Genomic DNA, 25,467 nt, shown 5'->3' with positions numbered 1-25,467 from the left:
TACAATGCATTAGCAACAAATATTACAAATTATAGTATGTGTACTCCTACACATTGTACACCTCACCAGCATTATGTCACATTCTAATTATTGTTGATATTTTCTTTACATTACATAAAAGTGCTCTATGTTCACAATCTGAAACCAAGAAAGAAAGGATGCACAGTTTACCATCTCGTCAACACTGAGGTCATTGGAGACAGATCAAAAATTCTGATTTTTATGAAAGGGTGGGTAATGAAATCAGCTGTGCCCTTTTCAAAACAAGCCACCCCAGCTTTTACCTAGAAAAATTTGGGAAAACCACAGAAAAAATAAATCCAGATGGCCAGATGGGGATTTAAACTGCCATCCTCCCGAATGTGAGTCCTGTGAGCTAACCTTTTTATTCTGGTCTTAAACCATTATTAATTAGAAATTAAGTACAGTTCAGTAGAAAACTGCTGTGCACTGCAGTGTTCTCATTCAATAAAACTACTTACACCATATGCAAGTCTACTGTTTGAACTCAGACTAACTCCTTATGCAGTACAATAGTAAGGTAAGATTACAATCAAATTATCATCACTCCAATCTTCAATACATTTCAAGTGATTTTAACACTTTAACTGCTCTGGACGTGTTAACGCACGCGCCTTTGCACCTGTCCCTGTGTGCTCTGAACATGTTTACCGGCGCCACCAGTCTTCTACCTGGTACTCTGAACGTGTCTACACGTAGAAGGACTGGTGGCGCGGGTAAACATGTTCAGAACACACAGGGACACGTACAAAGGTTCCCGATAACTGATGAATCATCCTCACAGTCTTGGTTTTATATGTTCTAATAATTTCTGTAGCAAAAACCATCATTGTATCACAGTCGATTCTGTGTGCCGATTTAATTTTCAACTTCATTTTAAGTTCCATAACTTCCATTTACTTGTTACCAGACCGACATCTTTATTTGTATCCATTTCATTCAAATATTTTTGAGGTTAAATTAAAAATGTGGCTCTGAGGATACTGAAACTTCCTAAAAGATTAAAACTGTGCTGGACAGAGTGTCTAACCTGAGACCTCTGCATTTTGTGGGCAAATGCTTTATCGACAGTGGCAAGTGCTCTATCGACAGCTGTTCAGGCACGACTCACAACCCACCAACATTTCTCTAATTCCACACCCACTATAATTAAACAGCATATTTGAGGGATAGTCACCAGTTATCACTTCAGAAAAATCAAACTGTGATCATGATACATGCTGACTGTGTCGGTCCCCCTCTACACATTCACCGTTCAATGCGACATTTTACCCACTCATGAATGACTTGATGGAGACCTTGGTTGTAGAAGTCTGCATTTAACTGCTTATGAAACACTCTACCTTAAAAATCACCTTCAATCATTTTGAAAATGCATTCCAACAATGGTGTCTTCATCTGAGTAATCCAGAATACATCACTGAGTACTGTGACATGACAATAAAGGGGATGAGGTAAAATTTGACAGCCCAAGAAAGCAGCATGTGAGATTTTGGCAGTATGCTCCTTACAGACAAAATCCGTTGGAACCACACTATGGCAGCCCTAAAAAACATTAACCTTACCTCTGATCTTTGCATCTTTTGGCAGTGGTGAATCCACACATTTCCACTGCTCAGGTCACAGCAATACAGCCAGCACTCATCCAAGGCAATTAGTTACGTGGACTGGTCTGACACAACTGCTGCCTCAGTTCAATCATCGTTTTTAATGGGTAAAGGCAGTCACAGACCCCAGTGAAAGTGACCTTTGTCACATTTTAAAATTCTGTGTATGATGTTGAAAACTGGTGTACATGCGCCATTCTTAGAGGAAATATTTTAGGATTGCCAGTTCTTGAGAGACAACTAGGCAACACCTTGCTGCTTGTTAAAGAAGATATCAAAGAAGTGCCAACATTCAGCAATTCTCTAATAGATTAAACAATAAAAAGAGTTTGTAGCTTAATGCATAGAAAATAAAAACATTAATTTCCTCCATTTGTGTGTGTGTGTGTGTGTGTGTGTGTGTGTGTGTGAGAGAGAGAGAGAGAGAGAGAGAGAGAGAGAGAGAGAGAGAGAGAGAGAGAGAGAGAGAGAGAGAGTATGAGGGAGAAAGAAAAACTGGAGGTGAGCTATCCAATGTCTGACATTATAATCCCTTCAACATCAATCACCCTAGAACTAGACAAAATTTGGCATACAGGTCTGTGTTACATAGTGCAAACAAAATACCTTTGCCCAAGGAAATTATACAACAAAAAATATGTTCAATTTCCTCACCCCTCTCGCTGACCCAATAATTAAAAATAAATAAAAATAAAAAACTACAGAAACACAAAATGCAGAAGAAGAAAAGTAAATATGTGACCAGTATACACAGATGGGCAGAGTATCATGAAGGATTGTTAATTTCTTCAAAATGAACACAGGAAATATTTCTTTATCTACTCCTAACGTTGTAGAGCGGAAGTACAATTTTATCTGCGATAGCGACAAATTTTCACTAGTTGAAATCTACACACTAACATGACAAAAATGTTTTTATATTTCACATATAACAAAAGAGCAAACAGTGTTGTATCAGGTATTCAGAACAAGTAAGTGCTCTGGCATGCATGATGAATCCACACTCTGACAAAGTTTTCAGAGGTGTTTCAGCAATATTTTCTGAGTGTCTAGTAATCCATGAGGACAGCAGCCAGACATGAAGTACTTAAATAATGACAATTAAAATCAACAGCCTGTATTGTAATCCATTGTTATTTATTCAAAACATGCTACCAGTTTCAATGCCAAAAAGGGTCATCTTCAGGCCCCAAGCGTAAACTGCAATTAACATATGAACCGCAATGACAAAGACCAACAGAGTCTTCAAACGGAAACAGTGCAACTTACTAAGCATGTATGTCAGCATGTGCAACCAACAAAGTTGTGAGCAGCAGGACCAAAATAAACTTTATTCTGTATCTTCATAGCAGTAACAAGTTCAATGGTCAGACGACACTGGCAGTGTGACTTATTACGCATGTATGCCAACATGTACAACCGACAAGGTCTTTATTGGTTGCACATACTGGCATACATGCTTAATAAGTTACACTGTTTCCATTTGAAGACTTTGTTGGTCTTTGTCAATATGATTCATAGCCTGATGGCAGATTATGCTAGGGGTCCGAGACGACCCTTTTTGGCATCGAAATTGGTAGCATATTTTTAATACATGACATTGGATTACAATACAGCTGTTGGTTTTAATTATCATTATTCAAATATTTTCTGAGTAGTTTGGTATCAGGGACCCATTGAATACAGCATTCCATCATCAAAGAGTAATCACATTTCATGTGACTGCATATCCTCATTTATCATGGTATCTGTACTGCAAAACAGTGTAAATGTGGACAATATGTGCTTTTTTTCCTTCTTTGTGGAACGATACGGCAAAATAAGAGGATTTCCAGAAAAATTAAAGCATGCAAAAGTCAATGTGTTTGAAGCTTGTCATCAACAGAAAGGTGACGAGCAGCCGGTGCCAAGCCAAGTAATCCGAATTAGTGTTGCCGGCGCCAAGCGAATAAATTTCTACAAGTAGTGCAGATGGGAAAGTGTTAAGATTGATGACATTCAACATGGCTAAAGGATTGTTGTGACGAAGTTCTCCACACCCAAGAGAGAGAAACTTTTTTAAGGCAGCCCAAAAATGGCACTTTCTACAGTCAAGCAAGAGGAGTATGGAAAATCAAAAATAGAGATTGTAGCCACTGTGGTAGCTAAGCATTTGTACATATCTTTCCTGGAACTTGTTGCTGCAGGCAGTATAGAAGAAAGGATGCCAAGCTCTCCACTTGCCAACATTCACTACACATTAAATAACATTCATTTTCTTACCACTTCAGAAACAAACAGCAAAGCGAGCTTTCGATAACTCCCTATTACGTCACAATCCGGAGAAGACTGCCCGACCAGTGCCATTCCGGTACTTTAGATTCAACATTGATGACAACTGATGTAGGTCAAATGCTTGAGCAACCATTTACACTAATGCGGTGAGAAAATCAAGAGAATGTTGCCATTATGTGTCTAGGTGTAGCAGATATTGATGGTCTAGAAATGTGCGCCACCTTGAGGGAGAAGGACGTCGGGATGCGAGCAGCAGGGGCGGCGCTACTGACCACTTCCATCTTTTCAGCGGTGGACGTAGTGGCAGCAGCAGTAGCAGCAGTCTCACGGTGCCGGCGACGCGCCCTGGCTGCGATGCTCAGTACGGCTGTTGTCACCTTCTCACGCTCTTCACGCTTCTTCTCTTCCAGTGGGGGCGGATATGCGAACAGTGATGGCCGAGCATTCGAGCGGAATTCCATCTTGGGCATCTGAGGAGAGAGAGACAGAGTTAGTCAGACAGAAGAACAGGTAGCAGCAGCTACGGTGTTTGCAGCATCGGTGCTGGTGATCTCACCTTGAGCTGAGCGTTGAGTGCAATGAGGCAGGTGGGTGAGAAGGCGAGTGCAAGGCAGTGTGCCAGTGGAAACCAGTACCAGTATTGTGTGAACACCAGCACACCCACCACAGCCAGCATGTTTGTGTGGCCCGTGCGTGACTGCAGAGACACCGTCACATTGCGCCCACCTGTGAAAGCCGAGTACCTAAGTCCACCGACAATTACCTCACTCAACAATAAAAAACCATTAACATACATGTGCACAATGAGCCAGGAGCAACGAATAGTTAGTGAAGACTACTGGGTAAATAACATAAAACTGCCTCGGAGGCCTATGTCAGATGTCACAGCATTACAAAATGGTAACGGTAAGCTCTATTTTGTATGAAACAAAATACATTAATCTTGTGTTTTACACCTGGCAGACAAGTTTTACCAGCCACCTAAAATGTAGCGACAATTTTTAGCAAGCATTGTGTATTCAATACAAGGAATTCCTGCCAAATAGTGGTACAAAATAGTTCTACGAGCCTTTCATGTATCTAAAGACAGCTCAGCTCACCTCTAGTGGCTCACTAATAACCTCTGAAACCTCATTTCGGAGTTAACAAACACCCCATAATCAAATCAAGCCAAGAAGGTTATATCTGTCCACACTCTCTCCAGACACAGAAATAGTTGAAAAGTCTGCATTTTGCTCTTAATGTGCTACCCATCGAAGCATCCCTCTGATGCAAATGATTGTAGAAAATGGAAGTGAGTTAGCCAAGATCTGCATAACTGCCTCAGAAAAAACATTAACAGGAAAATGCGACAAACCTTTTGAGTTATCAAACACGCAAAATAATACTGTTATACAGGGTGATTAAAAAAGAATACCACAACTTTAGGAATTTAAAACTCTGCAACGACAAAAGGCAGAGCTAAGCACTATCTGTCGGCGAATTAAGGGAGCTATAAAGTTTCATTTAGTTGTACATTTGTTCGCTTGAGGCACTGTTGACTAGGTGTCAGCGTCAGTTGATGCTAAGATGGCGACCGCTCAACAGAAAGCTTTTTGTGTTATTGAGTACGGCAGAAGTGAATCGACGACAGTTGTTCAGCGTGCATTTCGAACGAAGTATGGTGTTAAACCTCCTGATAGGTGGTGTATTAAACGTTGGTATAAACAGTTTACAGAGAATGGGTGTTTGTGCAAAGGGAAAAGTTCTGGACGGCCGAGAACGAGTGATGAAAATGTAGCAAGCATCCAGAAGCATTTGTTCGCAGCCCAGGAAAATCGACTCTCAGAGCTAGCAGAGAGCTGCAAACTGCGATTTTTTCTTATGGGGGTATGTTAAGGATATGGTGTTTCGACCACCTCTCCCAGCCACCATTGATGATTTGAAACGAGAAATAACAGCAGCTATCCAAACTGTTACGCCTGATATGCTACAGAGAGTGTGGAACGAGTTGGAGTATCGAGTTGATATTGCTCGAGTGTCTGGAGGGGGCCATGTTGATCATCTCTGAACTTGTTTTTGAGTGAAAAAAAAAAACCTTTTTAAATACTCTTTGTAATGATGTATAACAGAAGGTTATATTATGTTTCTTTCATTAAATACACGTTTTTAAAGTTGTGGTATTCTTTTTGAATCACCCTGTATAATGACAAAATATTTTGTCACCAACAAATACATTAAATTTTAACACTGTATAATATGAAAATACTTACCAGCATCGATTATTCCTTGGGCAAGAATAGCACCAAATTTCGCCATGACATCTTCATGCTTGTCGACAATGACCTTAGCATATAGTGCGCGAAAGTCTTTGACCTGAAACAACAAAAAAGTATTCCATGTTGGAATATCAATAATATAAGGGGAAAATAGATTCCTACTCACTGTAAAGATGACACATTGAGTTGAAGACAGGCAGCTACACATTAGATTTTGGCCAAAGCTTTCATAAGAAAAGGGTACATACACATTCATTCAAACTAGCAAGCACATCTTGTTCATACATGACCAATTCCAGCACCTTCGACTGGAATGCAACTGTCTTGTAGAACAGAAGCAGCAACCTGGAAAGGGTGATGAAGGAGAAGGGGAGGTGGAAGGGATAGCAGGGTATAGGTGAGGGGAAAGAACAGCACTTTCTGGCAGAGCATGCAGGAACTAGACTGTCAATAGGCACAGCATCAGGAGGCTGAGAGACAGGGAAGCAGAAGGGGGAGCAAAAAAATGAGAGGAGCAGGAAAGGATAATTAAGATGGGTAGATGCACTGGCACACAAAGGAGGTGAGGGGAGAAGAATATGGAGAAGGTGATAGGGCAGATGGGCTGCAAACTGTTGGGTGGATTGAGTGGAGACAGTAGGTTACTGTAGATCAAGGCCAAGATAATTTCAGGAGTGGAGAATGTGTTGTAAGGGTAAGTCCCATCTGTGCAGTTCAAAAAAAGCATAATTTTTGAAGTAATATATCCTCTTCTGCTTGTTCCCATTGTAAATAGAAAAGATGAATGTTGCATTTTATTCATGATGGTACTGTGTGGGACTCTTAACTCTGGCCATGCCTCAGTCTTAGCATAGAGCTTCTGAAGCACAAAGGTACTTGCCTCCATGTACACTATTTGCATACCTACAACAAATGTCAGCCAAAGTGCACAATGCTAGAAAAATGGCAAACAACTCAGCTAACCTCCCCATTTCTTTTCTTAAAAAAAAGTCCCTGTTCAAAAAATGGCATGGAATTCATTGTATGAAAATTATAAAGGGAACAGCCACTGAATGGAGCACAAAGTATCTGTGAACAATATTATGAGGAGGACAGTTGCTACTCACCATATAGCAGAGATGCTGAGTGACAACAAAAAGACTTTCACACTTAAAACTTACACACACACACACACACACACACACACACACACAAGCGCGCGCGCACGCGCAAACACACACGCGCACGTAAACACTACTTGAACACATAACTGCAGTCTCAGGCAACTGAAACCACACTGCGAGCAGCAGCACCAGTGCATAATAGGAGTGGCGACTGGGTGGGGGTAGGAGGAGGCTTGGTGGGGAGGGGGAAGGTTAGGCGGAGAGCAGGGGAGAGGAGGAGAGGAAGTAGCGGAAAAGAAGAGAAATAGAGAGAAACAAATAAAAAGACTGGGTGTGGTGATGGAATGAAGCCTGTGTAATGCTGGAATTAGAGCAGGGAAGGGTCTGGGTGGGCAAGGACAGCAACTAATGAAGGTTGAGGCCAGGAGGGTTACGGGAACATAGGATGTATTGCAGGAAAAGTTCCCACCTGCACAATTCAAAAAACCTGGTGTTGGTGGGAAGGATATGACACAAGCTGTGAAGCAGACATTGAAATGAAGGATATAATCTTTGGCAGTGTGTTCAGCAACAGGGTGATCCACTTGTTTCTTGGTCACAGTTTGTCAGTGACCATTCATGCGGACAGACAGCTTGTTGGTTGTCATGCCTACATAGAATGCAGCACAGCTGTTGCAGCTTAGCTTGTAGACCACATGACTGGTTTCACAGGTAGCCCTGCCTTTGATGGGATAGGTGATGTTAGTTAGCGGACTGGAGTAGGTGGTGCTAGGAGGATGTATGGGACAGGTCTTGCATCTCGGTCTATTACAGGGGTATGAGCCATGAGGTATGTGATTGGGAGCAGGGGTTGTGTAAACATGGACAAGTATATTGTGTAGGTTTGGTGGACAGCGGAATACCGCTGTAGGAGGGGTGGGAAGTATAGTGGGCAGGACATTTCTCATTTTAGGGCATGATGAGAGGTAATTGAAACTCTGGCAGAGAATGTAATTCAGTTGCTCCAGTCATGGCTGGTACTGAGTTTTGAGGGGAATGCTCTTCTGTGGCTGAACGATGGGACTTTGGGAGGTTATGGGAGACTGAAAAGATAAGGCATGGGAGATTTGTTTTTGTACAAGGTTGGGAGGATAATTACAGTCAATGAAGACTTCAGTGAGACCCTCAGCATATTTCGAAAGTGACTGCTCATCACTGCAGATGTGACGCCCATGGGTGGCTAGGTTGTACAGATGGAACTCTTAGTGTGGAATGAGCAGCAGTTGTCGAACTGGAGGAATTGCCGGTGGTTTGTAGGTTTGATATGGATGGAGGTACTGATGCAGCCATCTTCAAGGTGGAGTTCAACCTCTAGGAAGGTGGCTTATTAGGTTGAGTGGGACCACGTGAAGCAAATGGGGGAGAAGTTACTGAGGTTATGGAGGAAGCGATCCAGATAGCAAAGATGTCATCAATGAATCTGAAGCAGGTGAGGGGTTTAAGGTACTGGATTTTTAAGAAGGATTCCTCTAGATGGCCCATGAATAGGTTGGCATAAGATGGCACCATGCATGTGCCCGTAGCAGCACCCCGGATTTGTTTGTAGGCAATGCCTTCAAAGGAGAAGTAATTGTGGGAGAGGATGTAGTTGGTCATGGCAACCAGGAAGGAGGTTGTTGGTTTGGAATCCGTCGGGCGTTGGGAAAGGTAGTGTTCAATAGTAGTAAGGTCATGGGCATTGAGAATGTCAGTGTATAGGGAGGTGGCATCTTTAGTGACGAGCAGGGCACCATGTGGTAATGGGACAGGAACAGTGGAGAGTCGGTGGAGGAAATGGTAGGTATCTTTTATATACAATGGTAATTTCCGGGTAATAGGTTGAAGGTGTTGGTCTACGAGAGTAGAGATTATGGAATTTAGGAAGATGTAGAAGGCAGAACTGCAGGGAATGGTACGAGTGAGTAGAGAGATGGACTCTGGGGAGAGATTCTGGAATGGGCCTAAGGATTTGAGTAGTGACTGGAGATCCTGCTGAATTACTGGAATGTTGTCACTGGCAAGGTTTGTAGGTGGAATTGTCTGAAAGCTGGCGGAGACCTTCTGCCATGTAATCCTTGCAGTTCAGAACAACAGTGGTGGAACCTATGTCTGCAGGTGGGATTGTAAGGTCAGGATCATTCTTTAGATGGTGGACTGCGGCTCTTTCTGCAGATATAAGGTTAGTCTGCATGTTGAGGGATTTGGGAAATGATGGTGAGGCAAGGTTTGAAGTTAAGAAATTATGTTAAGTCAACTGGGGGTGGTTTGGGGCAGTGAGGGTGGATCACAGTTGGATGGGGGAGTGCACTGAGCTAGGTTCAAATGGTTCAGTATTTTGAGTCTGATTGGTAGGTTTGGTGGTGAACAAGTATTTCCACTGTAGGGACTGGGAGAAGGAGAGGTCTTCAACAAGTCCTGTGTGATTCAATTTAGGAGTGGGGCAAAATGTGAGGTCTTTGAAAAGGACTGATATATCTGTGGAGACTAAGGCTTCTGGAAGAAAGGTTCATGACTGTGTTGTGGGTCTGTTTAGGTTCTCGTTTCTGTATTGTGGTGGGAGGGAGTTTTGGAGGGTGGGGTAAGTGTAGTAGGTCTGCGAGACAGTGTTTGTCAGCTATGAGAGGGCGTGTGGGAGGTCTGGAGGTGGTGGACAGTGGTACTCCAAGGCTGGAGTAGGAAGTGAGCAGGAAGGAGAGCTTTTTGAGGTGGCGTTATGCATGTCGCTCAAGTTCCTGCAGGGCAGAAGTTTCAATGTGTGTTATCGGTTCTGGGAATTTGGGATTGCATAACAGGAGAATCTTGCAGATGGAAAGAAGGTACTGCAAGGAGGTTTAGGCTTGGTTGATTGGTTTTGCAGGACTAAGGATTGGCGGAATTTGAACAAGTGGAGGTCATTGTGGAACAGGTAGAGGCCATTGCGGAAGGAGAGGTGGCAGCCAGAGATGGGTAATTTGATGGTAGGGCCATTAGGGGAGAATGTTTAATTGATATGCAGGATCAGACTACTTGTATTGCCAACAAATGATCAAATTAAGTTACATCATTATTAAGCAATTCCTTTGGCTAGTTCATACTGGGAAGAATTAGTAAGCTTCACCTCTTCTGTTAATCTTGTAGAGGGCAAAAACTATGGTAGTTGGCATTATTATATTGGTTGGTAGTGTATCTACAATTTTGGTTTGGAAACAAAGGACAAGTGAAAGTGAAGAAATGTTTATTTCTGCATGTTCTTGATGATTTATTGGTAGCCTTTAACAGTGGCGAACCATATGTTAATCGATGGAGGATCTCTAACTGCAATTACAATTGATCATTTCATCCTGGCCAAGGTTCGAGTCCTCCCTCGGGCATGGATGTGTATGTTTGTCCTTAGGATAATTTAGGTTAAGTAGTGTGTAAGCTTAGGGACTGATGACCTTAGCAGTTAAGTCCCATAAGATTTCACACACCTTTGAACATTTTTTGATCATTTCATTATATTTTCATAAACGAGATCACTGAGGATGGAGGTTTGTAGAATGTAGGGGATTTAATTTGGTGAAAAAATATATGGAAGCATTAATTTTGGCCTTAGGAACTTGCTCTCAGGAATGCTACCACCCTGTGATAGACAGGTGTTCAACAAATAGAGAATGCTCCAGTCGGCTATGGTTCTATCCATGACAATTTTTATGGATGAGACTTAATGTTATGTTATAACCAGGAGTGGTTATAGCTGCAACACCAAAGTGTGGCTGTTTGCAAAGAGGTCAACCTTGTTGATGCTATGCTTGCACAACAACTGGTGTGAAGTCAATTTTATTGATTTAAGTATAATCATGGTGAATGAAATTTGTAACTGGGTCGACAATTTTTTGGGAGAGAGGACACAGCATGTTGTCTAGGATGGAGGGTCACTGTCAGAACTAGAAATAACTTCAGGCATGGCACAGGGAAGTGAACTGACACTGTTGCTGTCCATTTTGCATATTAATGACCGGGTATACAATACTGGAAATACTGTCTCAAAGAAGCTGCACAAATATCCACTCTGATTTTGATATAACTTCAAAGTGGTGCAAAGATTGGCACCTTATACAAAATGCAAAAATTGAGTACCCTATGACTACAGTATCAACAAGTTACAACTGGAATCAATCAATTTATACAAATACTGGTATAACAATTTAAGGGAGTTTGAAACTGAATGATCACAAATTCAGTTTGTAGGTGAAGCAGCGGCAGACTTCAGTTTTTTGCCAAGAGACTGAGAAAAAGCGACCAATACCACAAAGGTGATTGTAAACTAAGCACTCATGTGACCCAACCTAGAATACTGCTGGGAGTGTATATACTACTGAGTTTGTCCCGCTACTTCTAATTGGCATGGGTTCCACAAAGACTGGCAGATGTGTCCAGCTTTTGCCCAAACAATGTGAAAGGCTGCAAGGTTTTCAGCAAATTAACTGTGATGGGATTTGTACAATGCTTGTCAAGTGATTCCCTTTGATGCTTGTGAGGATCCACATGTTCCCTTGAACAAGCAGAGATCTACACACTCCACCTGCGCAGTGCCCTTCCTGCCTGATACACTGAGGTGCGGCAGGTGTCCCAAAGAATCACCCATTAATGGGTGTTATGGTGTAACATCCATCCATCCATCCCATCACAGCATACTGTCAACTTGAGGTTCCACTGGCATGTCCTGGAGAGGTTACTAAAACATGTCCATATGTTACAGTAATAGAAAACAGGCAAAGCCCCTGGCGGGATTTTTTTTTTGGGGGGGGGGGGGGGGGGGAGTAGAAGGGGAAATTATACGTCTGTGGGGGCAATACTACATAATGTGGAATAATGAGGACACATTGACTATCTGCTGGGAAGGTAAATGGCAAACAGTATTCAGGAGAAGAGTGGTGCACCTACAACGAAAACCTCAAGGAAGGCACTAGTGCAAACTATTCCAAAATATTGTTTCAGTATTTTAAGTCCTTATGAAGTGGGTGTAACTGTGTGCATTCCACAAATTTAGAGGTGCACTATTAGCATGATGACATGTAAGTGTAATCTACAACAAAATTAAGAGAGATGCTTTGGGAATAATGGTAATGTTCTTGTGAAACAGTGCCAGATAAGATCACAATGTTGATACATACCCTATACCACGCACATCACAGAGGGGAGGTCCCAGTACAATAGCCTTTTTCTTTGTAATTTTTGGACAGGTTCATATCAGTCATTGTGAGAAAGAAAAGTGTGTCTTGCATGAGCTAGCAGAAGGTACCCTGAGGTACATTTTTCATCTGGGCACCAGTCCAACTGATAACCAATGACACACAGGTCATCATCAGGCGACTACATTCTATATTGTAGCTCTACTTCCATTGCCTGCAATATTTCAACTGCTGATCTACGCAAGGTGTGTTAATGCTGTATCATGTGCCCCAGAAAGCCACAGAAGTATTGAACTACTTAGGCAGCATAATGTGCAGTTTACACACTGTACTCACCTTAGGACACGTGTGCTCAGAGTGCTGGATGAGGATCATGGCAGATGCGATGAGCGCACCTTGCCGCACAAAGTTTACCGGGTCATTCGTCATAGGGTCAATCAGTGCTATTGCCTCCTATAGTGAAACAGCACAATGACATACACAATTATACACTCTTACAAAAAGAACATTAAAGTAATTGTTTCTGTAGCCAATTCTAAAAATAATCAGATAAAGGAGATGATCTCAAAAGTGGAGAACAGTAAGCGTCTTCACTCTTGAACAAGGTATGTACTACAAGAAATATTTTTATTCAAAGAATGAGTTGAGCAGCCCACTAAAACATCAAAATATTCAAAAGTAAGTTTGAAGAAAGGCATTTTCTGTTTGCAGTGAACACAGTTTTCACACACCACACTGTCTAAAATAGAAGTAATTTCAAATTTTATGTTATGTGTATCATAAAGAAAGTCACCAGCAACCCACTGTTATGAATATTACTTTTAGATTTTTAGGTAAGTCATAAATGGTACATCATATTGCTCTAATTTTTCTGTCACTTCCAATATACACTCCTGGAAATGGAAAAAAGAACACATTGACACCGGTGTGTCAGACCCACCATACTTGCTCCGGACACTACGAGAGGGCTGTACAAGCAATGATCACATGCACGGCACAGCGGACACACCAGGAACCGCGGTGTTGGCCGTCGAATGGCGCTAGCTGCGCAGCATTTGTGCACCGCCGCCGTCAGTGTCAGCCAGTTTGCCGTGGCATACGGAGCTCCATCGCAGTCTTTAACACTGGTAGCATGCCGCGACAGCGTGGACGTGAACCGTATGTGCAGTTGACGGACTTTGAGCGAGGGCGTATAGTGAGCTTGCGGGAGGCCGGGTGGACGTACCGCCGAATTGCTCAACACGTGGGGCGTGAGGTCTCCACAGTACATCGATGTTGTCGCCAGTGGTCGGCGGAAGGTGCACGTGCCCGTCGACCTGGGACCGGACCGCAGCGACGCACGGATGCACGCCAAGACCGTAGGATCCTACGCAGTGCCGTAGGGGACCGCACCGCCACTTCCCAGCAAATTAGGGACACTGTTGCTCCTGGGGTATCGGCGAGGACCAATCGCAACCGTCTCCATGAAGCTGGGCTACGATCCCGCACACCGTTAGGCCGTCTTCCGCTCACGTCCCAACATCGTGCAGCCCGCCTCCAGTGGTGTCGCAACAGGCGTGAATGGAGGGACGAATGGAGACGTGTCGTCTTCAGCGATGAGAGTCGCTTCTGCCTTGGTGCCAATGATGGTCGTATGCGTGTTTGGCGCCGTGCAGGTGAGCGCCACAATCAGGACTGCATACGACCGAGGCACACAGGGCCAACACCCGGCATCATGGTGTGGGGAGCGATCTCCTACACTGGCCGTACACCACTGGTGATCGTCGAGGGGACACTGAATAGTGCACGGTACATCCAAACCGTCATCGAACCCATCGTTCTACCATTCCTAGACCGGCAAGGGAACTTGCTGTTCCAACAGGACAATGCACGTCCGCATGTATCCCGTGCCACCCAACGTGCTCTAGAAGGTGTAAGTCAACTACCCTGGCCAGCAAGATCTCCGGATCTGTCCCCCATTGAGCATGTTTGGGACTGGATGAAGCGTCGTCTCACGCGGTCTGCACGTCCAGCACGAACGCTGGTCCAACTGAGGCGCCAGGTGGAAATGGCATGGCAAGCCGTTCCACAGGACTACATCCAGCATCTCTACGATCGTCTCCATGGGAGAATAGCAGCCTGCATTGCTGCGAAAGGTGGATATACACTGTACTAGTGCCGACATTGTGCATGCTCTGTTGCCTGTGTCTATGTGCCTGTGGTTCTGTCAGTGTGATCATGTGATGTATCTGACCCCACGAATGTGTCAATAAAGTTTCCCCTTCCTGGGACAATGAATTCACGGTGTTCTTATTTCAATTTCCAGGAGTGTAGTTTCCATTTGTTTGTACACTGAACACATTTTGTTGAAAATGGCGGCCCACAGTTCCTAATCGTTTAAAGAAAAGATCACAGTTTGATTACCAAGAGCTGCTCATTTACAACCAGTTCAAATTTTCAGTTTGTCAACAAGCATCTTAAAACCTTTAATACAACTTGGATATTTTATATAAACCAGTGGTGTCAAATAGCATAAAATCTATACTATGTTACTGCTGTAAAGTACTAAAATACATTACATTGTTGCCAATAACATATACAAAACAATGTTGGTGTTTGTTCTACAATACTGTTGACTCCTGGCATTTTGTGTGGGGGCGCTCTACACTGTGGCCTGTGCATGTAGAATGCCTTCTTTGGCTGACACCTTTTCTCTGAACTTTGCCTTATTTGGTCAATATACTTAGGACACCACAGGTACAATAACTCAGGCACTGCACTACGTCCTATTGCAAAGTTTGTTTTGATTTTGTTCACAAATCTTTCCTTGGCACGTACAGCGGGAAGGGTGACAGCTACGAGACTCATCTCTGATGCCTCAGTGCCATCTTTCAAGTGCAAGAACAAACAGTGTTATTAACACACCCAACAGGGCGTGATGCAATGCTATTTGAAGTATCCACAGCCGTTTCCCATCTGGCAGCCCATGCACACATCTCCATATGAATGCTCAAGGCTGAGATAGATTTCAGCAGCAGAGTTTTCCTTCTTAACACAAAATTCAATATCACGCTGCTTAAATGGCATCAATAATCACATGAAAGAAGTCAACAATACCACAATGTTTCAAAGATCAGTTTTCTTTCACTGTCACAATTTCAGTTATGACAAAAGGTTGTTCATGACTAAGTAAAACAGAACCTCAAGCTCCAAGTAGACGAATCACTGACACTCTGCCTGCAAGCTTAAAGAACACTCACTCTCGCCAAGTTTTGCAGGCAAAAACAAGTAAACACTTCTAGAAACTAGATACGGTTGCATCCTGTGAGAACAAGCAGTGTTATTAACACACCCGACAGGATTCTGATGCAGTGCTATTTGAAGTATGCACAGCCACCAAGAGCTTTTAGTTTTAACACATTTCTTTTATTCTTAAATAGGGAAGTAGTGTTCCAGTATGCTGGTGAAGCTGAACTGTTTATTTCAGCTCCAGAAAAATACAGTGTGGGACCATAGTGCACTTGGTACAACAATACTCTTCTGCATAATAGCGATTTCACTTACTGGACATTTTTTCTTTATCTGTTGCGCAGTCAGGACATTACAGGCGCGCAGTCACAACATTACAGCCTTTCCCTCCACACAGCATGTAAGACCTCAATACACACATTCGAAATGTGGCTACCAAGTAACTAACAGCCAACTCAAATTCGCAAATATAGCAGCACAGCAGAAGCAGAATTAACTTTCGCTGCTGCTAGGTGTTCTGTTCACCATCCATGTGGGCTCCATCTATATACAAAGAGACTACATGCAAGAAATGGAGGCACCACGACAATGTTTCCTATAAAACACAAGTCATTTAGAGTCAATTTTTTTTTCTTTTTTTTTTTGGGGGGGGGGGGGGGGGGGGTGTTTTAGGGTGCAAAACATCTAAGGTCAGTATAGAACCATAGAATGCCGGGACCGAGAGGGTAAAAAACCGTTACGGAAGAGTATCTAAAGTTCGTCGACAAGACACCGGAGTCACCAGGTAGAAATAAATCTCTTTTGTCATATCACTGCTTTTTAAAAAACGTAAAATGGAAGCCACAGCTCTCACGTTATCCACTAAAATGTCCGGCAAAGTGGGTGGCAGCCAGACCCTGATGAGACATAAGTGGCTAAAATAGGGGCAGAGGATCAGGAAATGTCTGACTGTTAATGGCTGGCTACAAAAAGGACAGCTGGGTGCAGGGTCCCCACTCAACAAGTGGCGGTGACTAAAGCGGCAGTGCCCTATTCACAACTTAGTTAACATTACTTCCTCATGGCGAGACGGCCGGGAGGAAGTCAACCTGGCTGTTGGGAGAGGTTTGACTCCTCTGAGTTTGTTCCCATGAAGGAAGCACCAATGGTCATGCCAAAGTGAGATGATACGCCGATAGAGACAAGTACAAATATCTTGTGAGGGAACAGAGTAAGAGGCGGGCCGACTGAGATGGACTGCGGCTTTGGCAGCAGGATCAGCAGTGTCATTCCCAGGCACACCAACATGGTCAGGAACCCACATGAACGACACCTGGGCTCCCCCACCCGGGAACAAATGGAGACAGTGCCGGATCCGTCGAACAATAGGGTGGACTGGATCTGGATCATCCAGAATGTAAAGGGCACTGGGAGTCAGAGCAGATCACACAGCAAGTGAGCTAGTGCCTCCAGACATAGTGAACAGTCTGACAGAGGGCAAAAAGCTCTGCGGTAAAAAATTGTGCACTGGTCGAGAAGCCGGTATTTAAACTTATCAGCCCCAACGACAAAAGCACAGCCAACGCCATGGGCAGACTTGGAACCATCAGTGTACAAAAATATGCTATCGGCAAGTTGTGAGCAAAGTTTGAGAAATTTGCAGTGATCGGTCAGCTCGGGAGTCGAATCCTTCGGGAATGAGCTGAGGTTAAAATGAACACAAACCTGTGCCTGAAGCCAAAGTGGTGAAGAGCTCTCCCCCATTCGGAAAGTGGCAGGAAGTGTGAACTGCAGCTGCTGAACCAGGTGATGAAAGTGGACACCAGGAGGCCGCAGAGATGAAACGTACATCTCGTATTGACAGTCAAGAATGTCATAAAAAAAAAAAAAGGGTCGAAGGTTGGGTGGCCTGGCATGGAAGAAAGCCGACATACCTACTGAGTAGGGTGCCGTGCCAATACAGTGGTAGTTCACCGGCTTCTGCGTAGAGACTCTCAACTGGGTTGGTACGGAAGTCACCAGTGGCGAGACGGATCCCCAAATGGTGGATTGTAGTTAGACGGCGTAAGATAGATGGCCGTGCACAGAAGTAGACAAGGTATCCATAGTCCAACTTGGAGCAGACAAGATATCGATAGAGGCAGAGGAGGACAGTCCGACCAGCTCCCCATGAGGTACCACTCAATACACGAAGGACATTGAGGGACCGGGTGCAGCGTGCAGCCAGGTAGGACACGTGGGGAGACCAACTGAGTTTCCTATCAAATGTAAGCCCTAAGAACTTCGTTGCATCCATGAAGAGGAGAGCATTTTGGCCCATTCGCAAGGACGATGGAAGAAATGCCTCGTACCGCCAGAAGTTGACGCCAACGGATTTGGTAGCAGAAAAGCAGAAACCAATTGTGACACTCCACAAACAGAGACAGTCCAGACAATGCTGAAGGCAGCATTGGAGCAGACACGTCCAGTGGGAGCTGCAATAAATAGCAAATTCATCAACGAAAAGAGAGCCGGATATGCCATCTGGAAGGCAGTTCATAATTGGGTTGATGACTATGGCAAAGAGGAAGACACTCAGTACGGAGCCCTGAGGCACCCTGTTCTCCTGTGAAAAAGTGTGGGATAAGGAGGAACCCACATGTACCCGGAAAACTCGGTTTGTTAAAAATTCCTGATGAAAGTGGAAAGATGACCGCGAAGGCTCCATGTGTGCAGAGTACGTAGAATACTTGTCTGCCAACAGGTATCATAGGCTTTTTCCAAATCAAAGAAAATGGCCACTGTTTGTCACTTCTGCAGAAAATTATTCACGATGAACGTAGACAGGGTGAGGAGATGATCAACCACTGAGCGGCACTTTCGGAACCCACACTGAACATTAGTGAGTAGATGGTGTGACTCCAGCCACCACACTAATCGACCATTGATCATGTGTTCCATCACCTTGCAAATGCTGCTGGTAAGGGAAATTGGACGATAGCTGGAAGGAAGAGATTTATCTTTACGAGGCTTAGGTAGGGGAACAATAACAGCTTCACACCAAAGCGTGGGAAATACACCGTCAGTCCAAATACGGTTGTAGGTATTGAGGAGAAAGCGTTTCCCCACAGGAGGAAGATTCTGCAGCACGAGGACATGGATTGTATCGAGCCCAGGAGCAGAAGACCTGGATGAGGAGAGAGCATGCTCAAGCTCCCTCATAGTAAAAGGAGTATTGTAGCATTCTCGATTCAAATAGAGAAAAGAAATTGCACGAGCCCCCTCTGCCTGTTTCCGAGGAAGGCACGATGGTGGAGCTTGAAACCTCGTACTGGCCCAAAGCTTGGAAACATCGACAGGGTTGACTATGATGTTTCCCGCCACAGTCAGACCAGGATCGAGGAGTGGGCAGTCATCCCGGAAAGCCGGAAGGCCACCCCAAAGGAGAGAGGACGGAGTAAATCTGTTGAATGAGCTGATGAAAGAAACCCAGCATGCTTTCTTGCTTTCCTTAATAGTGCAACAGCACTGCGCACGTAGTTGGTTGTAGCAGATGCAGTTCGTTACTGTAGGATGATGCTGAAAGACACGAAGCGCACGTCGTCGGGCACGAATTGCGTTGCCGCATTCCACAGTCCACCAAGGGACCGGGACCCGATGGGGAGAAGTAGTAGCAGTACAAGGAATAGAGGATTCGGCAGCCTAGAGAATAACGTCCACGAGGTGCTCGACCTGATCATCACAGCTAGGAAACAGCCATTCGTCAAAGACTGCCAAGGAGGAATATAGCCTCCAGTCAGCAAGAGAAAATTTCCAATGTGTGGGCTGCTGTGGCAGGGTATGATTGTACAGGTGAGTCACACAAGAGAAGTGGTCACTTCAGTAAGTATCGGAGAGAGCACACCACTCAAGACGTCAAGCGAGCTGGGCAGAGCAGATCAAGAGGTCTAAGAGGGAATAAGTGTGTGTGGAATCAGAGAGAAACTTGGCTTTGCCGATGTTAAGGCACACAAGATTAAGATGATTGAGAAGATCCACCAAAAGAGAACCTCTCCGGCAGGTGACAGGCGAGGCCCAAAAAGGATGATGGGCACTGCTGTCACCGAGGAACAGAAAGGTTGGAGGAGGCTGAGAAACAGGCTGCATCAGGTCCGCCCTAGTGACAGCAGAAGACGAAGGGATATAATGGTGCAGAGGAGGAAAGGTAAATTCGGGAAGGAAAACACGGCCAGCAACTGCAAGCGGGTGGGTGTGCAAGGGGATAGGATGATGACAATCATCATCTTGTAGAAACAAAATGACCCCACCATGAACAGGAATACCTGCCGTAAGGGGAAGGTGCAGCTGTAGCGAAGTAAAATGGGAAAGAGCAAAATGGTCTTGAGGATGTAGCTTGGTTTCTTGAAGACAGACTGCAAGCGGACATCGCAATGGCAGGAGCAGCTGGACATCAGCCCTGTTAGACTGAAGGCCACAGATATTCCATTGTAAAAGGGCCATACAATTTAGGAACACCAGAGAATGAATAAGAAACACTCACCTCGACGGCCGCTTAGGGCGAGACGTCGAGAGAGGACGGCCACTGGAATCCACAGGTGGAGGATCTTCGTCCATACACTCAGTGAGATCAACGAAGCTTCCCCAGCGTCAGTCAGTTCAAAAGGACTCACGAGTCGAAGAGGGGGAAGACTGTTTGCCTTTGGATGAGTGTTTTGGCTTTTGGCAATTGGCAGAAGAGCCAGATGGCTGCGAACTCGAGGTATGCAAGAAATCTTCTCAGGAATAAACCTTTTTTAATTGATGGATCACTGCTGGCATTGCAACCATCTTCACCGATGAGGGCGAAGAATGCGTAGCAGGATCTACAGCCCGGGAAGTGGGAGACGTAGTGTCAGCTTGAAGGCGCCATCATATAACTGAACTGTAAGCCACAAGTTTGCGTAGTCATGTTTTTTGTGGGATGGGGAGAGGCTAACACAGTGCTGTAGCTTCCAGATGAAGGGACATTCGGTTTACGGGTCGCCAACAGTTTCCAGGCAACAGGAAAAGATTCCTTCTCCTTCACCCTTATCTCCTGAACAGCCTGCTCGTCTTGACAGATGGAACAAGAACGAGAAGAAGCAGCATGTTCTCCATGACAATTAATGCAACGGGGTGAAGGAGGTGGACAGGCGCCCTCTTGTGCATCCCTGCTACAAGTGACACGTTTGGCTGTGTTTCTACAAGACGTGCTGGTATGATTGAACTGATGGCATTTATAACACCTCAACGGATTGGTAATGTAAGGACACACAGAGATGAATTCATAGCCTGCCTCTATCTTGGTAGGAAACATTAACTGATCGAAATTCAGGAACAATGTGCGAGTTGGAACCAAATTGGCAGCTTCCTTCTTCATAACTCGATGAACAGCAGTAATGCCCTGATCCGATAGATAATTAGTTATTTCGTCCTCCGTCAAACCATCCAATAGCCGGGTGTAGATAACACCGCGGGACGAGTTAAGTGTCCTGCATTTACAGTGAACAAAACCCACATGTGTGTATACAGCAGCAGCAATAGCAGAAGAGGGGTCAGTAAATGTAAAAGCTAGGGCCAGGCAGGTCAGCTCGTGCTGCCTGTGTGCAGCTGACGTATATTAGAAATCAGACCGCAGGGCCACCAGACTGCGGCAACTGCCCACAGGGGTGTTCCGGCAGCTGACGTACTGCTACTCATGCTGCTGCTCAGCAGGCCGAGTCACAACTAGCTCCTACAGCCTATCCTTGTAGCTGTCGTGGTCCCACATAATATACATTTCATGTCGTGGCATTCAGAAGATCTGACTAGCTACTTACAGTTCTGTATTGGCAATGGCATGCACCACATCACTGATATAAAGTACATTTCACTCAATTCTATCCTCATCGATGCTGAAATTTTCTGAAGCATTAGTTACTCTTCGTGTCTTGTACATCGAAGTCTTCGCTGTCTGACCTCATTAAACATTTGACAGTCTAATTGCTTGGTGAACAGAATTCCCGTTTCTAGCTGTGCTCACACATAGCCAAGTCATTCCTGCTCCACGTTTCGTAACGCACTCTGCAGCAGACTTCCATTTACCTCACTTTCTCTGTCCTACATCACTGCTGGGGGAATGATGAACCACTGTGGTATACGACCCAGTTCGAGTTACGGTAATGAAAAATTTCGACAAACATGTTTGTGACTCACCTTGAGGCCAGTACCGGCGCAGGCGATGCCGAGCGCCATGGCTGCGCCGTATCGCACGTGCGGGTTGTAGCTCTCTGCCAGCAGCGACACCACGCTGGGACACTGCTCCGGCGTCCTGCAACACGCCATGCAAGTTGCTCAGCCTAACATCACATCACATCACATCACGCTCAACTGTCGTCTGCCGAATGTTTATCCACAACAATTCCTCAACGCAATTCTACATTACCAAACACTCAATCCTGGTTGCAGTTAGCCTATTTCACAGCTTCCAGGGACAAGAAAAATTTGATTTTCAGTGTGTCGTATAATTAATGACCGAATTTAAAATGTTGCCAAATATACTCCTTAAGAATTATAATCTCACATTAAATTTTAACACAGTAAGTTGGAAATCGTGTTTATGTCTTGAGGTAGCGTAACTAACAGTCTGCAAATTCCCAAGAGTATAATCAACAAACTTTTCACAGAATTTCAACACTTTTCTAAACTTTTTCATTAGGCTATTGTTGAATAAACCGAAACCAAAAGAACTAACATTAATTAAGATTTTGCGTCTTCAACCACAAAGGTATTACATGTTTAACGACAAATATTTACTCATTTGTAAATTAACGGGTGTTTCAAGCTATTTTACACAAGGGAGTTAGAATCTTTAAGGAACAGGGTGGAGCAGGGGGTTACTGGTAAACTCAAGTAGCCTCACGCATAGAGTGAAGTGTCTGCAGCCAACGTCACACACCGTCGGTGACTAGAGTTGTGTAAAACCCAGCGACTTTCTGCAGAATCTACGAATTCTGTAAAGACGTGGATAGTATCCTTTTCTCGTTCAAGTTTTAATAATAACCAACAGTATCTAGCTTCACTGTTGTCCGAATGTGGTCATTTACTTGAATTATCATCATCTCGATCAGATAGTACGTAGTGCGGCACGGCAAACTGGTCACTTTTCAAACAGTAATGCATAGTTTAGGTGTGTGAGGCGTCCAAACTTGAGAATGGTGTTACCAGCGTATCTTCGGAGACAATTTGGTGCCGTATTTATTTTTACAATAAACTAGCTGTCAGCATAAGGTGAATTCACGATCAGCGTCTAACCGCTCCCTGCTTCTTCGAGCCCTTTGTCCTTATAACCGTGTAACCGTGCCGTGCACCAATGCGGTGAAGTTGTTCTCGGGATTACGACGAATATCGTCCGTCCAAAAAGTTCCAAGTTAGGTTCTGTTCCTGGCGTATAATCCAAAGCCTGCATTCACGGTACAAGCGACGTCAGCGCAGTAACTACAGCAGCAGCTTGAACTAACAACTGAAAACAGATAGTCGTGAACAGGCAGTGTTAAGCAATCGACGTGCGGCCATAGTGTCACGGTTGTTGTGTCACAAATCACAATGCAGCAACATCTGTAAGTCAAGTTTTCAAGACAATCTCTACAATGTTCTGAGGGACAGGAAAGTGTGTGCGAAGTTTGTCCCGTACTCATCGACTTCCGAACACAAATGATGCGCGGACGCCAGCTGCAACTTTATTTAAAAGCACAATGCGGACAGTTGTACACTGGAAAAAAATCATTACGGGTGACGAGTGTGTGTTATCAATATGAACCTATCACAAAACGACAAACTCCAGAAATTCACACGAAACGTCAACGTCTTGACGACATAAGAAACATTCAACCAGATGTGATGCGCCAGTTGAACATCCCAAAGGGCCACTTTTCTCACAATTTTACTTGTTTGTATGAACGTTGTGTGCTTTGTACTCAAGAGGGGAGAGACTATGTAGAACGCCTGGAGTATTAAAACCACCAACCTAACTTTATTTTTTATTAATCCAGTATCGAAACTTTTGGGCTGATTGTGTTTACCACTATACAGGCAATGAAACGACTGACTTGCTGCGTGCATACGGCAAAGTTGATGGCAACGACACAGCTACCGCAAGATTGCATGTAGAATGGTTTCCCAACAGAAGTACTATGTTATTATTCGATCTTCGCAGCAACTGAGAGAAGACTACGACAAGCAGAAGAGTTACACCCACCCAGACGCCGTATTTTTCGACTGGATTTTTTTTTAAGAAACTGTGGTGCGTACGGAGAGAAAAGCGACTTCTTCCATACAGTAGTATAGTGTGGCATTTAGAAATTTACTGTAAGTATTGTAGGCCTTCTTTACGGCGTAGCAATTTTTTTGCACTTCTGTCTAGTTCAAGTGTTCAAATATGTGTGAATTCCTAAGGGACCAAAGTGCTGAGGTCCCTAGACTTACACACTACTTAAACTAAATTATGCTAAGAATAACACACGCACACGCACACACCCGATGGAGGACTCGAACCTCCGGCGGGAGGAGCCGCGGAATCCGTGACATGGCGCCTCAAACTACGCGGCCACTCCGCGCGGCTATTAAGTGTCAAACACGAATGCTGGCAATCTGAAAATCTCTTTAGCTTTATCGAGGACATTTTGGAAAACTTCGAAATAGAACCGTCCACCAGTTCTCGACAAGTGGCGCAAGAGTGGGGCATATTTCATTCTAACGAGTGGACAGTTGTCTGAACAAGAGCTACGTGCTCACCATGTGAGTAATAAGTAGAGGACTAGGCACTACGAGCATACTTTGCTTAATGGGATTTACAGCGTTGCATACCCTGCCAAAATTCACTACTTTGATGCTAGTTAACACGAAGAGTCCATACATGCAAAGACGAGGACAGGGCCGTATCGAGGGGATGGCAAGACAGGCCCAGGAGGGGAGGCGGGGGGAGGGGACGCACGCACGCGCGCACATACACAGCTTTACCCTTGGCCTGAGATTGTAAGCGCACGGAGTTGTCAGGTGGGTCGGCGTAAGACACAACCCTCCGCTTGGGAGCCATGCAAGAAGGGGTGCCAGAGCAACGCCTTCTAGATATATGTACGATGTGTGGCGATAAAATAACGTGACCGATGCTGCCACAATGTAAGTACGCAAGCGCCAAAGATGAACCACCAATAGATGTGAAGCGTGATGCCTTCTCACAAATCAGTATGGCCGTGCCTTCGCTTGTGTACGAGCTATTATTTTTTTCGTCTCAAAAATGGTAACTGTAATAATAGAGCAACGAACTATCGTTAAGTTTCACAGTGAAAATTCGAAAAACTGCTACTGAAACCTATCTGTTACTAAAAGAACTGTATGAAGAAGATTGTTTATCAACTACGCGAATATATATATATATATATATATATATATATATATATATATATATATATATATATATATATATATAATTTCTTTGTGGTCAAGCGTTCCCAAGATTGTCGTGAACACGTCGAAGATGACAAGCCAAGCACGTCCTTCAACACACAAAAAGTGGAAAGATCAAAAAAGTAGGTAATCTTATTCGATCTGATCGTCTATTGGATATTCAATTGACAGCTGAAAATGTAGGAACTGACAAAGAATGCTTAAGGGAAATTTCAAATAACCAATTCAACATGAGAAAAGGGTGTGCGAAACTGGTGGCGAAAATTCTCACGTTCGAGCAGTAAGAAGCTCGCAAAAATGTTTGTACTAATGCTTTGACCACCATTGACAATGACCCCAATTTCTTTGGAAGAGTGATTACATGTTACGAATCTTGGTTTCTCAC

General features: G+C 44.3%; 1 protein-coding gene across 2 annotated transcripts in view; it reads right to left on the bottom strand.

Annotated features, from left to right (window-relative positions):
* Positions 1-25,467, bottom strand: part of LOC126456773 (26S proteasome non-ATPase regulatory subunit 1) — a 369,189-nt gene that overhangs the window by 4,510 nt on the left and 339,212 nt on the right. Inside the window, exons 12-16 of one of the 2 annotated variants that reach the window (XM_050092542.1) lie at positions 21,834-21,948; positions 12,771-12,887; positions 6,155-6,257; positions 4,459-4,628; positions 4,124-4,372 (exon numbers count right to left, since the gene is read on the bottom strand). In XM_050092542.1, the coding sequence (XP_049948499.1) occupies positions 4,124-4,372; positions 4,459-4,628; positions 6,155-6,257; positions 12,771-12,887; positions 21,834-21,948 (754 nt within the window). The remainder of the gene's footprint in view (positions 1-4,123; positions 4,373-4,458; positions 4,629-6,154; positions 6,258-12,770; positions 12,888-21,833; positions 21,949-25,467) is intronic. The other variant, XM_050092543.1, reaches the window with a different exon arrangement.

This window comes from Schistocerca serialis, chromosome 2 (genome assembly GCF_023864345.2).
Source record: "Schistocerca serialis cubense isolate TAMUIC-IGC-003099 chromosome 2, iqSchSeri2.2, whole genome shotgun sequence".
Taxonomy (NCBI): Eukaryota; Metazoa; Arthropoda; class Insecta; order Orthoptera; family Acrididae; genus Schistocerca; species Schistocerca serialis.
Note: the sequence above shows the minus strand (reverse complement) of the source record. Positions and strands in the feature narration are given on the sequence as shown.